This window comes from Arachis hypogaea, chromosome 2, assembly GCF_003086295.3.
Source record: "Arachis hypogaea cultivar Tifrunner chromosome 2, arahy.Tifrunner.gnm2.J5K5, whole genome shotgun sequence".
In the NCBI taxonomy this organism is placed as follows: domain Eukaryota; kingdom Viridiplantae; phylum Streptophyta; class Magnoliopsida; order Fabales; family Fabaceae; genus Arachis; species Arachis hypogaea.
Genome location: NC_092037.1, coordinates 103,162,056 through 103,175,056, shown reverse-complemented (window position 1 = coordinate 103,175,056; position 13,001 = coordinate 103,162,056). Strand labels below are relative to the sequence as shown.

Below are 13,001 nucleotides of genomic sequence, written 5' to 3'. Positions count from 1 at the left end.
GCTTTCTCTCCTTATCAAGAGTAATTCTTGTATCCCTTCACTGCATGGTTATACTTTCCATATAATTTATGCTTCTGCTAAATACCGACATTTAGATATTAGAAAGAAATTCAACCTGCATTACTAGTTCACATCTGTTCATGCAGCACATTGCTTGATACATTCTTTCTAACAGAATTGAAATTATAAGCATGTGCTGAGAGGAACAAGTACGTAAACAGTAAAAAAAAAAAAGGTTTCCTCTCATTAGCAATAATTTTCTATACTTCATTATGGATAATAATCTTGATTAGTTCCGGATTAGTTGCTGAAAGTATAAGCTAATGAGTTTGATTTAAGGAATTATAATAAGTAGGGAATAGAAGGAAATGAATAATGTAAGCAGTCAGAGTGGGAGCTTATAAACATGCCATGTGATTGCCAACTAACTACTAATTGTTTGTTTACGGAAAGACATCCCTGATCTCCTACTAATATACGATAGGCCAGGTATAATAATGGGGCCTGTTCCTCCTGTTCATTTGATAATCCATGTATAGACAACCACTACCTTATCATTGATTACGATTTAAATTCATGTATACAGATCAAAATCTTACATAAATGTCCTTAAATGAATAAGGTTATGGATCTACTGTTGATTGAGGAAGCAATGTTGAAGGAAACTTGCAGCGCATTTCACTCAAGAGAGAACATAGAAGAAGCTCTTCAATCCATAGCAGCCTTTGGTTATTGGGAATGACTTCAATCCCACACTTATAGAGCACATTCAGGAAAGAAATTAAAACAAGAAACAAATTTGATTAACTCGTTATCTCTTAAATTTACATATATGTCATATGATCCATTGGCACGTGCACACACACAAAACAGTTGTATGTTAGTGGATCTTTCAAGCTTCAATCACACAAGGTCTTCTAATTTTCCATGCTTCAACGTCCCTAAAATGGACCCTCATCTTGATACCTCCACTATCCAAATATGAGTATTTTTAGAAGGATTCAGTATGCTGCATGTTGACCAAGTTTCTCACGTGGACTCTGATCCAATCCATTTCACAATAACCGAAAAACTGAAATCACCAAAACACCCTTGGCAACCAACCAAATGTGCTATTATAGTATTGGAAGCTTATCGCGTAATCTATGAAGAAGACTGGAATAAATACGATTATTGAAGCAGCAAATAAATGTGAATATTTAAGTTGTAAATAAACACATTCAAAATCTGATTTATAATGTGAAGAAATTGAAAGGCGGAATAGTACTGTTTCAATTGGAGATTTATTGGTTGGTGTATTTGTTTGTCATCTATATATGAAAGTTGTGTAACAGAATACAAATTATTAGTATTTGTTCGGAAATGGATCTATAATTCTATATTTAATTATTCTGTTAGTCTTTATAAGGGAAAAAAATATAAGAACCTAATTATAAATTTGGTAAAACTTTAGAAACTAACGGAGTAATTAAACCATAATCCTATATCAATATCATTTGTGTTCCAAGTAAGATGTGGCAAACTTATTATGGGGTGCTGCTTCTATGCTACTTCTTGCACTAGCAGCCCTGACCTAACCACATGGGATCGATATCTATAGAAGTGAAGTGCTCCTAATGGCCATTGCTAAGTCCGCAAGTCAGTTTATAGATCTTATGACATTCTGTATATATATAGAGAGAGAAATAGTAGAAGCGGAAAAAACTCTTGTCCTAATACAAATATATTTTGCCTATTTTTCTAACTGCTTCCCCTTTAAAACATATTTGTATATCTTGGACATCTTTGTATAATTGTATTTGAGTCCTGTGACACAGTGTCAAGGCACAAAGTGGTAGTTAGTACAGAAAAATGAGATAATGTACAAGCCAGTGAGTTTAGGCTGTCAAAAAGATTGGCTACATTTAATAGGAGGGCCATAGTACTGAATGCAATTTTCATATGCAGACATGAAGAGATCTACATCTCATTTTGTACCTTTCTTTTAAGTTGTTGCTGCCATTTTCCAAATTGTGTGTTTTTGATAGAGATGGGGAAGACAGGGAAATGGCTTAGAAACTTATTGACAGGGAAGAGAGATAAAGAAAAATACAGGGAAAAATGTGCAACCATTAGCCCAATTGTTCTGTCAAATGGTACAGAAAATCCAATCACTCCAAACTCAACAACACCAAAGGAGAAAAGAAGGTGGAGTTTCAGGAGATCATCAGCCACAGCTACAGCTTCCAAGGAACTGAATTTTGCAGAAGCAAGTGCCACAGATGCTCAGAATGAGCAGAAGAATCATGCCACGGCCGTGGTTGCCGCCACAGCTGCTGCCACCGTGATCCGCTTGACTTCCAGTTCTAATGAAAGAACTGGAAGCATTGAAGAAGCTGCTGCCATTAAAATTCAATCTGTGTTCAGGTCCTACTTGGTATGTAATCATATAAGTATTACACTTGTTTTAAAATATGTGTAACTTTGGAAATCTAGTACATCATGTACCAGGTCGTATATGTGAATGGGTGAAACGTTTCAATGTTGTGTGTACCAGGCAAGAAAAGCATTGTGTGCTCTTAGAGGGATAGTGAAGTTGCAGGCACTGGTAAGGGGTTACTTGGTGAGAAAACAGGCCAGAGATACATTAAGGTGCATGCAGGCTTTGGTCATAGCCCAAGCCAGAGCTCATGCTTCAAGGCTTCGAATGGAATCACAAGGGAAGCGAAAAACCTTATTAGAGGATAATTTGTTCAGGCATATGTATAATGTGAGTTCAGCATTTCTTGCTAACTATCTTTCAAACTGTAGAGTGATGACTGAAATTTCCAACTTAATTGCTGTCATCAGATGATGATGATTTGTATTAGTATTTTTCTAGTGAATGAGAATGAGTATGGATTTTGGTGTTTTGTCCATGTAGGAACATGAGAGGGGCATGGAAGAGAACATCAAGATTGTGCAGATGGATGTTTGTGATTCAAGAGGAAGAAACAGCACATCAAATCACGGATACGGCCATAGATATTCAACATATTATTCACCAAATGGTTATGTTTATTCATACTTAAAAGAAGGAGGCAGCAACAAGGCATCGCCAGCACCTTCAGCAATGACAGAGTTCAGTCCAAGAGCATGCAGTGGCCACTTTGAGGATTGTGGAGCCTTCAACACAGCACAAAGCAGCCCTCATTACTACTCAGCAGTTTCAAGAGAGGAGGATTTGAATCTTCCTTTTGCTTTTCCTAAACCAAACTATGCAGCAGACTCCATGTCCTATGACTACCAATTTTTCCCAAATTACATGGCTAACACTGAATCATCAAGGGCCAAAGCCAGATCACACAGTGCACCAAGGCAAAGGCCAGATTCATTCGAGAGGCAGCCAAGCCGGCGAAGAGCTTCGGTGGAGGGAAGAAGTGTCCCTAGGCCAATGAGAATGCAGAGGTCATCTTCACATGTTGGTCTCACTGCACAAAACTACCAATATCCTTGGTCAATGAAGCTTGATAGGTCAACTGTTTCCCTCAAAGACAGCGAGTGTGGCTCTACAACTTCAGTGATCACAAATTCCAATTACTGCAGATCTCCTGCTGCATATAATGTGAGTACTTAGGTATTTAGTTAAGTTCTATTCATTTTTCCAACTTGTGTAGCAACACCAATACTCTTCGATCTGATCAGATTTCATGAATGCTTGCTTTCGATGCAGCCTCGTGGACATAGGTACTGAAATGGTGCATTCCAATACCGGTTTTGAAGGAGACCTGCTTTTAAACTCGAGTGCAAATAACAAATCCATTTGATTGATGTTCAGCTTTTGAAGTGTTTCTTTCTTATTCTTCTGCATGTTTAAACTTTTAACTATTTCAAGTGTGTATAATTTTACCAGCATCAATTTTAGTTTCAGATGTCTATTGTATTTCTGTAGAAAATAGAGATGACATAAGTAACGCCCAATAATCTGGAATTTGATATTCAAAACGATATCAACGCATGACGGAGAAAGAAGCTACTTAAGAAGGCCATAATATGTGTTATGGCCACAAATTTACTCTACCATATATATTGCAAGAGATACAAAGGAGAGAGGAAAAAGTATCGAGATACAAAGAGGAAAATCAACATGCGCGTGATTCCGTTCGCCAATTGTAGTTAGAATAATAGCATCCTTGCCATATATGGATGTTGTTAATTGGGATACTTTAGATAAAGCGAGTTTAGTTCACTGGATAATTTTCCCTGTAAAGAGAATGCCATTCTGCTTGCCAATGATCGACAAAGTTAAAAGAAAATTCAACAAAACATAACAAGTCAACATCTTGGTAAGAAGGGGTATACTAAATAGAATTGTTTATCGCATATATCCATGTTAAATTTTTTTCTTGTTATTGTTCACACTTTATTAACGACAAGCCAAAGGAACTGGTAACCAGAAACATAGTAAGCCTACCGCGAATCAAAACTGACAAGATCTTTTCTCAATTGAAAAATAGTAGAAACGATGCTGGTCGAACCAAATGTGACATTTTCATAACTAGCATACAAAATTGTCCATAAAACACATTCAACTCGTAACAAAATTCATAACATATTAGAGAAACTATAAGAAAAGAGAAGAAACATGCATTGCACAAATTTAAGACCTTGGCTTCTCCTTCTTCTCCTTGAAGAGAGCCAAAAGAGAAACACCAGAGACCTTCACCACCTTAAACCTGACTCCAGGAATATCTCCCACAGCATGACCCTTTCGTCCGAATCCGGCAATCAAGACTTCATCCTACAGAAACAGGCACATCTCTGATGTTAACAACATATTCTACAAGTATTAAAATAAATTGGATCAAGTTCTAAAAGAACACTCACATTCTCTTCTATGTAGTTCAAGCAACCATCATTTGGGACGAATGCAGCAATCTTCTTGCCATTCTTGATGAGCTGCACTCTGGCACACTTACGAATGGCAGAGTTGGGCTGCTTAGCTTCAATACCACTGCACATAGAAAACCAATTAGTTCCCCTCCCCAATATGAAAAGTTGAACTTTAAAGTAATCTTACATCTTCTCAAGGACAATTCCCTTGGCATGGGATGAACCAGCAAAGGGTTTCTTCCATTCATTGCCGAGATGGGATTTCTTGTAGGACTTATCTGCCCACCTTTGCCTCCTGCGGTGGGACTTCAACTTGCGGGCAGCTCCCATTCCACGTGTCTTCCTGTACATAATTTCATACACCGCAAATAATCCCTACTTATCACTAACTATGCCGATGCCAAAGAATATCAAAATAAAAAATTTAAAACTCAATAAACAGAAATCAAATGCTGACACTAATTCAACTCCTAAGCTCAGGCTTATAACCACATGGCAAATATATATAAAAAACTAAATGGGGCAGATAAATGCAACCTTGAATCCTACAAGATAAGATATACCATAGGGTAGAAAAATTAAAACTTTCCTAGGGGTTGTTGAGGTAAGAAGCAAGGATTTGATTTGATTAAAGAAATATAAATACATAAACATTGAGACAGCTACCATACTGTAGGATTCAAACAAGTTCATCCTTTATGTGCAAAATTGGAAGATGGAGGGAGAGGTGTGAAGAGTAGTTACCCCATGGCGACGGCGGGTTAGTTGTTCTTGTGCTGCTGCGGTAGACGAGCTAGGTGAAGGTGGAGAATCAACTGCAGAAAGCCAGAAACCCTAATGCTGTTTTGCGAGTCAGAGTTGGTGCCTTATATATACTTGGACATACTATTGAGACTTGGGTTCTGTTCAGCTTAACGAGCCCTTTGGCCCAATATTTACTTACCTCAAAGACCACCTCCCACACAAAAAAACCTTAAATAATAAATTAAAAAAATTAATTTTAATTTTAAAAATTAAATTTTAAATTAATTAGATATAATTCTTATTATATATGGATCGTGAGCCTAAACTGCGGCCGTTATTTACGTTGTTAGCATATCTTTTTTTTTTTTTTATCCAAATAGTATCTCTAACCCGATAAGGGTCTGTTGTTGGCCAATGAATTGCTACATGTACAAGGTGAACTTCGAACTTTCGACACTTATTTAAGCGGACTACTCGACCAACTCAAGTTGGTTAGTATATCTTATTGTTTACTTATTGGAATTGAAAAAAAATATAACCTACCCTATGTTTATTAGCACTTGTATAAAAAAAGAGAAAAGAGTAATGAAATTGGTTTGGAAGTTTATTAGTTTGTTCAAGTGACAGTTGAGAATTCGAATATATTTTGCATGCAGTCTATTATAGTGTTTATAAATATAATATTTATATAATAAATTAGGTTACATTTAGAAAAGAGGCTAAAATCGAGAGGATGAGGCAGAAAATAAATTAAATTTTTATATTATATTTGGTATAAAATATATTAAATTGAGTTATATTTAAAAATTATATTTAGTTTAAAATAAATACAAAGATTAAAGAGTAAATTTAGAATTTAAAAAATTAAATAAAAATATTTTTTTTAAAAAAATATTATTACAATTTCAGTGTTTATCTTCAAAAATTTCAATCGGATATCCTAAAACTAAAATTTTAAAAATTTCAAACACTACCTTTTAGTGCCATGTAGAAAATTTTGAATTTCTATATTAAACACTTTGTTAGCAAAACTCGCAATCCATCAATAGTCAATTACTTAGTTTTATAACTGTGTTAAAAAATTTGTCTTTCTTTTTGTTTTTCATTTTTTTTGTAAAAAAAAAAGTAGTAGGCTTTAAAAATTATTCTTAGAGAGTATTAAAAAAAATAGACGGGAATTGAATATTGAATATAGAATTACAAATTGAGACATATAAAAAACTAACTATTCGGTTGTGAACTCAGCCACTCAATTATTTAATCCTTACTTGAAAAAAGTATGAAATTTATATATTCTATATCAGAAAGCATAGAGAACTAAGTTATAATTAGTTAATTCTTTCTTTAAATTTTAAAACCTTTTGTTTTTGGAAGATTTAAGATGTATAATTTGGAATTTAGAAGTAAAAAAATTTATCATATAAAATAAATAAAATAATTTTTAGAAAAGAATAAATGATGTTGATAATCCAAAAAAAATAGCTCCCTAATATCACTGGTGATATAAATATGCTAGTAACCTTGGTTGTGTAGCACAATGAAATCAATTAAGCAAGAGTGATGTGAATTGTATCTCATTCTAATTTTAAGGGGAAAAGAAAAGAAAAGGGTCAGATAAGAAAATGCCCCTTTTTTCTTCGTTTATTCAAAAGATGGCATATAACATAAAACATACATGATAGTTGTTAAATACATACATCATCAAAAGTTGCCCAACATGGAGTCCTCACCCTTCTCTATTACCCACTAACTAGTAACTAGGAATGTGATGACATGAAAACTTCAAAAAGACCAAGCATTGCGCCATTACAAAGCTGAGGGAATTGAAACCACCATCATCTTCAAATATACATATTTTTGTGATGTTGTGACACCATGATCTTTGTAAGGTTAAAAGTTCCCCAAGTAGTGCTTGAAACCTGAACATAACCAAAAACAGAAAGGCCAGCAAGTAGTATGATTATGGAACAAAATGAGTTAAACCATTTGAGCAATAAACCAACAATCATGAAACGCTACCTTGGACACTCAATGATTCTTCTTCCACAAAACTCCAATCTTCTTCAACATGTTTGTGTTTTTCTTCTTGGGCGAGTCATCATCTGTGTCTTCTGAATAAGGAGAAGTCATCTTGCCAGTGATAGAATTGAAATTATTATCAAGTGAACCGGTTCTCTCCACAACCTTTCCATTGTTTCCAGCAGATAGTATGGTGGCAGCTGCTTCGGCAGCCTTCCTCCACTGATCCGACTGCACTTTCAGTCTCCTTAACTCGGCCTCTAACTCAGAATTTGCAGTCTGTGCAGCATCTAATTGCTGGGTTACCCGAGCTGCTCTATGGTTGCTTTTATCCGCTTCTTCTGTTATGGAACCGAGTTTCATCAGTGCCTCTCGCTCTGCAGCTCTTGCTGCTTCTGCCGAAGCAACAGCCTCATCAGTAATCTTGTTCTTCTCTGATTCCCGCCTCTCTATCTCCATTTTCAGCGAGCTGTTCTCCTCGGATATATTCTGCAGTTCGGTCTCTCTATCCATTAATGTTTCCTTCAACTCAGCTACATTAACTTCCAATTTTCTGAGCTGCCCCACGAGTTCAGATTCTCTTTCACTAGGCTGGCTCAGCTTCATCTTTGACTTGAGCCCCTCATTCTCTTCCGACACACCCTGCAACCTCGTTTCCTTCTCCATCAGGCTCGTCCTAAGCTCTTCCATGTCAGCTTTAGCTATTTTCAGTTCCTCGCATAATTCAGCTTGTCGCTTACATGACTCCGATTTTGTATGCTCCAGCTGTTCATATGTACTTCGAATCTGCAATGTGCTCTGGATATATTCTTCTTGGTACCGTGCCTCAGTAACATCCAATGCAGATTTCAATTTTGCTGCTTCAGATTTCACGGAGATAAGCTCTGCTTTGAGCTGCTTTATGTCCTCATTTTCTACAGTTTCCATTTCAGTTCCAGGTTCATTGCTTGGGCCTGATGTATCTTTCTTAGCACCACAAGCCAAATCAGCCTGGAGCTTGTTCACATGTTCCTCCAATGCTTTAACTTGACCTCTTGACTGCTCCAACTCCAAAGCTATGGCTTTATAAGCTTCTGAGGCTTTCATAGCTTCTAACTGGAGTGTTTCTACAGTCTTATTTGCTTCTTCTAACTGCATTTGAGTTTTGCCAACTATTTCCAATGCCCGGGACTCAGATTCTTTGCAATCATTTACTTCATTTTTCAGCTTTTCCAGAAACGAGAGTGTCTCGTCGAGCTCCATTCTCAGCTCCTGAATCTCAGCATGAGCTGTATCTGCATTGTTTGCCTGAGAAGCTTCAGATTCGCGTGCTCTTTCGAGTTGCATTTTCAGCTTCTGGATTTCATTCATGGCAGATGCCAGAGCAGATGAATCCATTGCATGCTGCTTTTGAACAGCCTCTAGTTCAGACTGCCATGCTCGGTCGCGGTCTTGAGAGATTTTACGGAGTTCTTGAATCCGTTCTTCTTCAGAAGCAGATAGTTCCAAAAGCTGATGCTGGGACTCCTCCAGCTCTTTTGTCATTGCTACAAGCTGCTTTTTCGCCTCTTCGGCCTCTTGCTGAGCCTTTCTTTTCCATGACTCAGAGGAGTTAAGTTGATCCTTAGCTCTCTTGTGATCCTCCTGAAGTTGAGCAAGTTGAGACTCCAATTCCTGGACCCTAGTCGGCCTCTTCTTCTAGAGTAAATAATGAAGAAATTATCCATAATTTGAATATACTTCAGTGTTGGAACTTTTCATATCCATGGAGATAAATATTGTATAGTTTCTATTACTCATAAGATTACCAATATAATTGCCAAAATTACAGGCTTTTAGTCAAGAAGAATACCTCAGACAATGGACTTCGTGGTGACTTGTGTTCAACAACCTTTGGGATTTTATCCTTTGGAGTCTTACTCAATGGGTTCGGAGATGAGGAGGCAGAGTCTGAATCAGAGCCTGGTGCCCTGGATTGTCGACCGGCACGAGGAGTTGCAGGAGATTTCCTTCGGGGCATTTCTGAAGTGCTAGCTCTGATCAAAGCCAACCATATGACAATTAGCAAGCAAAATAAGCATAGAATGCAGATCAAAAAGCATCTTAAACCAAAATTTAAAAGATAAAAAATGAAAACATGCATTTGAAATAATTTCTTTTTAAAATTTCAAGAATGAAATGGAATATTCACAAGAAAAGGTGCTATGTTTTTTACAAAGATACAAAACAGCCCTTCTCAAGTCTCAACACATGATTGCCAAATGGAGGGGAAAATAAGACAAAATAACAACACGATTCATTATTTCATTAGCATCTCACCAAACAACTCCAATCAAACAGACATGTCTCCTTAAAAAGTAAAAACTATATATCAAAGATCCAAATCTTGTTGTAGATAAAATGTAGATGTTCAAAACATGTAATATGATCCTCATTATGAATCCACTAAAACACCAATTAAATAAATAGAGAAGGCACAAAGATGGAGTGTTGGAAAAGAGTTAAGTACCAACAACCTTACCTTGCTTTTGTTGTCTGCATATTTTAACGTCAAAGTCGATAGGGAGGCAATAGTAATCTGAGAAAGAAATAAAGCCAATAAGGATTTTGATTTATAAGAATGAAAGAGACGGATTTGTTTGCACTTTGCAGCAAATGACAATGGCATTCAACAGAAAATAAAAAACCCAACAAACAAATAAACCTACATATAATCCCTTCAAAGAAACTCCATGTAAACTAACTCCACTACCACCAAACAAAATAGAAATAAATGGAACACACTAAACATAATAAAACCTTGCACCAACATAATAAGTAAACTATCATTAACGGAAAACTATCTTCCACCTTTTTTCAAAATTTTCTTTAATGACATTTCCTCCCTTTTACTCCATAGCAACAAGGAGCACTTGAGCCCTCCATGGACCATCAATAAACTACAATGACAGCTACATTAGCATCCCACTTAATGTAATCTTCTAAACCCATGATGCGGTCAACGAAAGCATATTATAACTAGAAATGATTGGGTGTGCTATGCTGTACAGAATTGCTGACAACCATAATTCCAAGCTCATTAATGTTCAGGATTAAAGTGTCCTCCTTTTATTTTATTTTCTTTATTTTTTCCCCTGAGAATAGTAGAACTTAAGTGAAGCTCAATGAAGTGGCAATGGTCCCTTTTAAGTTTTAGCCATTACTCTCTACACATGTGGAAAGTGAAAAACTAGCTCGTTTGAAGAATAGGGGAAAGACACAAACTTTAAGCACCCCATGTCTGAATATGAAAACTAAAATCCCAGATCTACATGCAGTGTATCACCAATACATCAAAAGAAAGCAAAGCATTTAAAAAAAAACGTATGAAATTGAAAGAGGATACAATGTACAACCAAAGTGTTGTAAAACAAAGAAGTAAAAAATAGAATGAAAATAAAGACAAAAGTTCCTTTTTTTAAAACACTCAAATAGGCAGGAAAATGACAGATTTGGGAGACGAGAATGGAAGAATCATAATGAAGAGAAAGGAAACTAAGCCAAAACCAACAAGCCCAACTGTACAAACACACACCCCAACACACCAACAACCAACCTGATTAGGAATACTATTATAAACAATACACAGATGAAAAATATCAAGCTTTTGTCGTAAAAAACATGGGAAAATGATAACAGAGCTGAACCAATGGGAAGTGGCAAAGAACACACCACAGCTATGAAACAGCAGTTACCAGTGTATAGTAATGATGCTACTGCTGTGAGCTGGGACGCGCAAAAAAATGGTAGAAATGTTGGAGTAGCAAGGAAAAGAAAAGGAAAAGGAGCAAGTTTTGGGGAAATGGAGGACAATGGTCAAAGCCTCAAAGGTAGATTGTTAGAGTGGTAGTCACTACTCACTAACTAGTAAGCTCAGGTGTCTGTCTGAGCCTTCTCTCTCCTTTCTTTCTCTCACTAGCTGTGTTACTGTTCTTTTCTTTTTTATTTCTTGTTTTAAGTGTACAGAGTCTAGTTCCTTCAATCCCAATGTGTGTTAACAAAAAATTAAATTTTAAAATAATCAATATTATATTAATTTTTAAAAATATTGTTAAGATATATTTATCACTTTTTTTAATATATATTTTACTTTTTTTGAGAGGTCATCAAACAGAAATAAATTATTCACTAGAAGGATAAGTTAAATAAATTAGTTGTAATATATTATAATTATAAAAAGTTTAATTATATTATACATTTAATAATATAAATTTTAATAACAGATAAACGTATTTATTGAGGTAAACCTTAAAGTAATTTCTAAAATTGTAATCAAATTTTAAAGTGGTCCTTATAATTAATAATTGTTTAATTTTATCCTTAAACTTGCATTCCAGAATTCATACTAGTCCTTAAAATGACGTCGTTTTGTATTTAAAAAAAAAATCTGAGTCTCTTCTTCTCCAATTCGAGTCCCTTCCCTTTCCCCTTCTCCTTTCTTTCCGTTGCCACTTCTCAGTATTACGTGAATTTTATGCAGTAAACTAATGAAACAAAGATTCCAATAAAATAAGAAAGGAATTACAAAAATAGAGCTAAACACGTGTCAAAATCAATGCATTCAAACATTCAGAACAAATCTATTACAGTAAAAAATTGAAAAAAAAAACCTATACAAGAAGAAAGACAGAGAAGAGAGACTAGATTGGAAAGTGGAGCAAGCAGCGTGGTGTGCCGTGACGAAAGTCGGAGAGACGATAACAGAGATCTCGAGTTGGGAAAAGACCTCAGATTGAGAAAGGAAAAGAGAGAGGGAAAGGAAAAGGAAAAAAGGAAGGGCCTCATATTAGGGAAGGAGAATGAGAAGGGAAAGGAAAAAGGAAACTAGGGATGAATTGGGGAAAGAAAAGAAGAGCGTGGAAGAAAAAAGAAAAGGTGAAATGGGGAAGGATTGGGAAAGGAAAAATAGACCATGGAAAGAAAAGGGAAAGGGGAACTGGGGATGGAGAAGAAGAAGGGGAAGGGAAGCATGGAAGGGAAAGGGAAAGAAGAACCGAGAAAGGGTTGGAAAACGGAAAGGGAGTGTAGAAAGAAAATGAAAAAAAAACTAGAGAAAGAGGGAGTGTTTTTCTTTTTTTTTTAATAAATATAAAACGACGCCATTTTTAGTGTTCCAGTGAATGAAAAATGTCTTAAGGATTAGTATGAATCTCGGAGTATAAATTTTGAGACAAAATTGAATAACTTTTAATTTCAAGAGCCACTTTAAGGCTTAAGTAATTTCAGGAATCACTTTGAGATTTAACTCCATATTTATCATATCATTCTTTTTTCAAACTTATATTTTCTTTTTTATTTTATCACGTAAGTAATTAAATAAAGCCTTTTAGATTTTTAAATAGTCCTAAGTATTTGTCTCGTCTATCTAC

The 13,001-nt window shown here is 35.7% G+C and overlaps 3 protein-coding genes across 7 annotated transcripts; 1 reads left to right on the top strand and 2 right to left on the bottom strand.

Moving 5' to 3' along the window:
* The first annotated feature begins 1,699 nt into the window (after positions 1-1,699).
* LOC112761245 (protein IQ-DOMAIN 19-like) lies at positions 1,700-3,964 on the top strand. The gene is made up of 4 exons (XM_025808172.3): positions 1,700-2,416; positions 2,537-2,749; positions 2,903-3,583; positions 3,692-3,964. Exons 1-4 carry the CDS (start codon positions 2,030-2,032, stop codon positions 3,710-3,712), a joined length of 1,302 nt encoding a protein of 433 aa, XP_025663957.1. The 5' UTR covers positions 1,700-2,029; the 3' UTR covers positions 3,713-3,964.
* A 523-nt stretch (positions 3,965-4,487) lies between these two features.
* Positions 4,488-5,797, bottom strand: LOC112761261 (small ribosomal subunit protein uS12). Its single transcript, XM_025808173.2, has 4 exons — positions 5,596-5,797; positions 5,039-5,194; positions 4,846-4,972; positions 4,488-4,759 (listed from the first exon to the last, which is right to left on the bottom strand). The coding sequence occupies exons 1-4, from the start codon at positions 5,598-5,600 to the stop codon at positions 4,619-4,621; spliced, it is 429 nt and encodes a 142-aa protein (XP_025663958.1). The 5' UTR covers positions 5,601-5,797; the 3' UTR covers positions 4,488-4,618.
* Positions 5,798-7,178: 1,381 nt separating this feature from the next.
* LOC112761199 (interactor of constitutive active ROPs 2, chloroplastic-like) lies at positions 7,179-11,596 on the bottom strand. Of its 5 annotated transcripts, none has more exons than XM_025808167.3 (5): positions 11,328-11,596; positions 10,115-10,171; positions 9,446-9,629; positions 7,615-9,291; positions 7,179-7,514 (listed from the first exon to the last, which is right to left on the bottom strand). In XM_025808167.3, the coding sequence occupies exons 2-4, from the start codon at positions 10,132-10,134 to the stop codon at positions 7,624-7,626; spliced, it is 1,872 nt and encodes a 623-aa protein (XP_025663952.1). In that variant the 5' UTR covers positions 10,135-10,171; positions 11,328-11,596; the 3' UTR covers positions 7,179-7,514; positions 7,615-7,623. The 5 variants fall into 5 exon arrangements, with proteins under 5 accessions (XP_025663952.1, XP_025663953.1, XP_072063892.1 ...); XM_025808168.3 differs by having other exon boundaries at positions 10,444-11,469; XM_072207791.1 differs by lacking the exon at positions 11,328-11,596 and adding an exon at positions 10,302-10,385.
* Between the last annotated feature and the right edge of the window lie 1,405 nt (positions 11,597-13,001).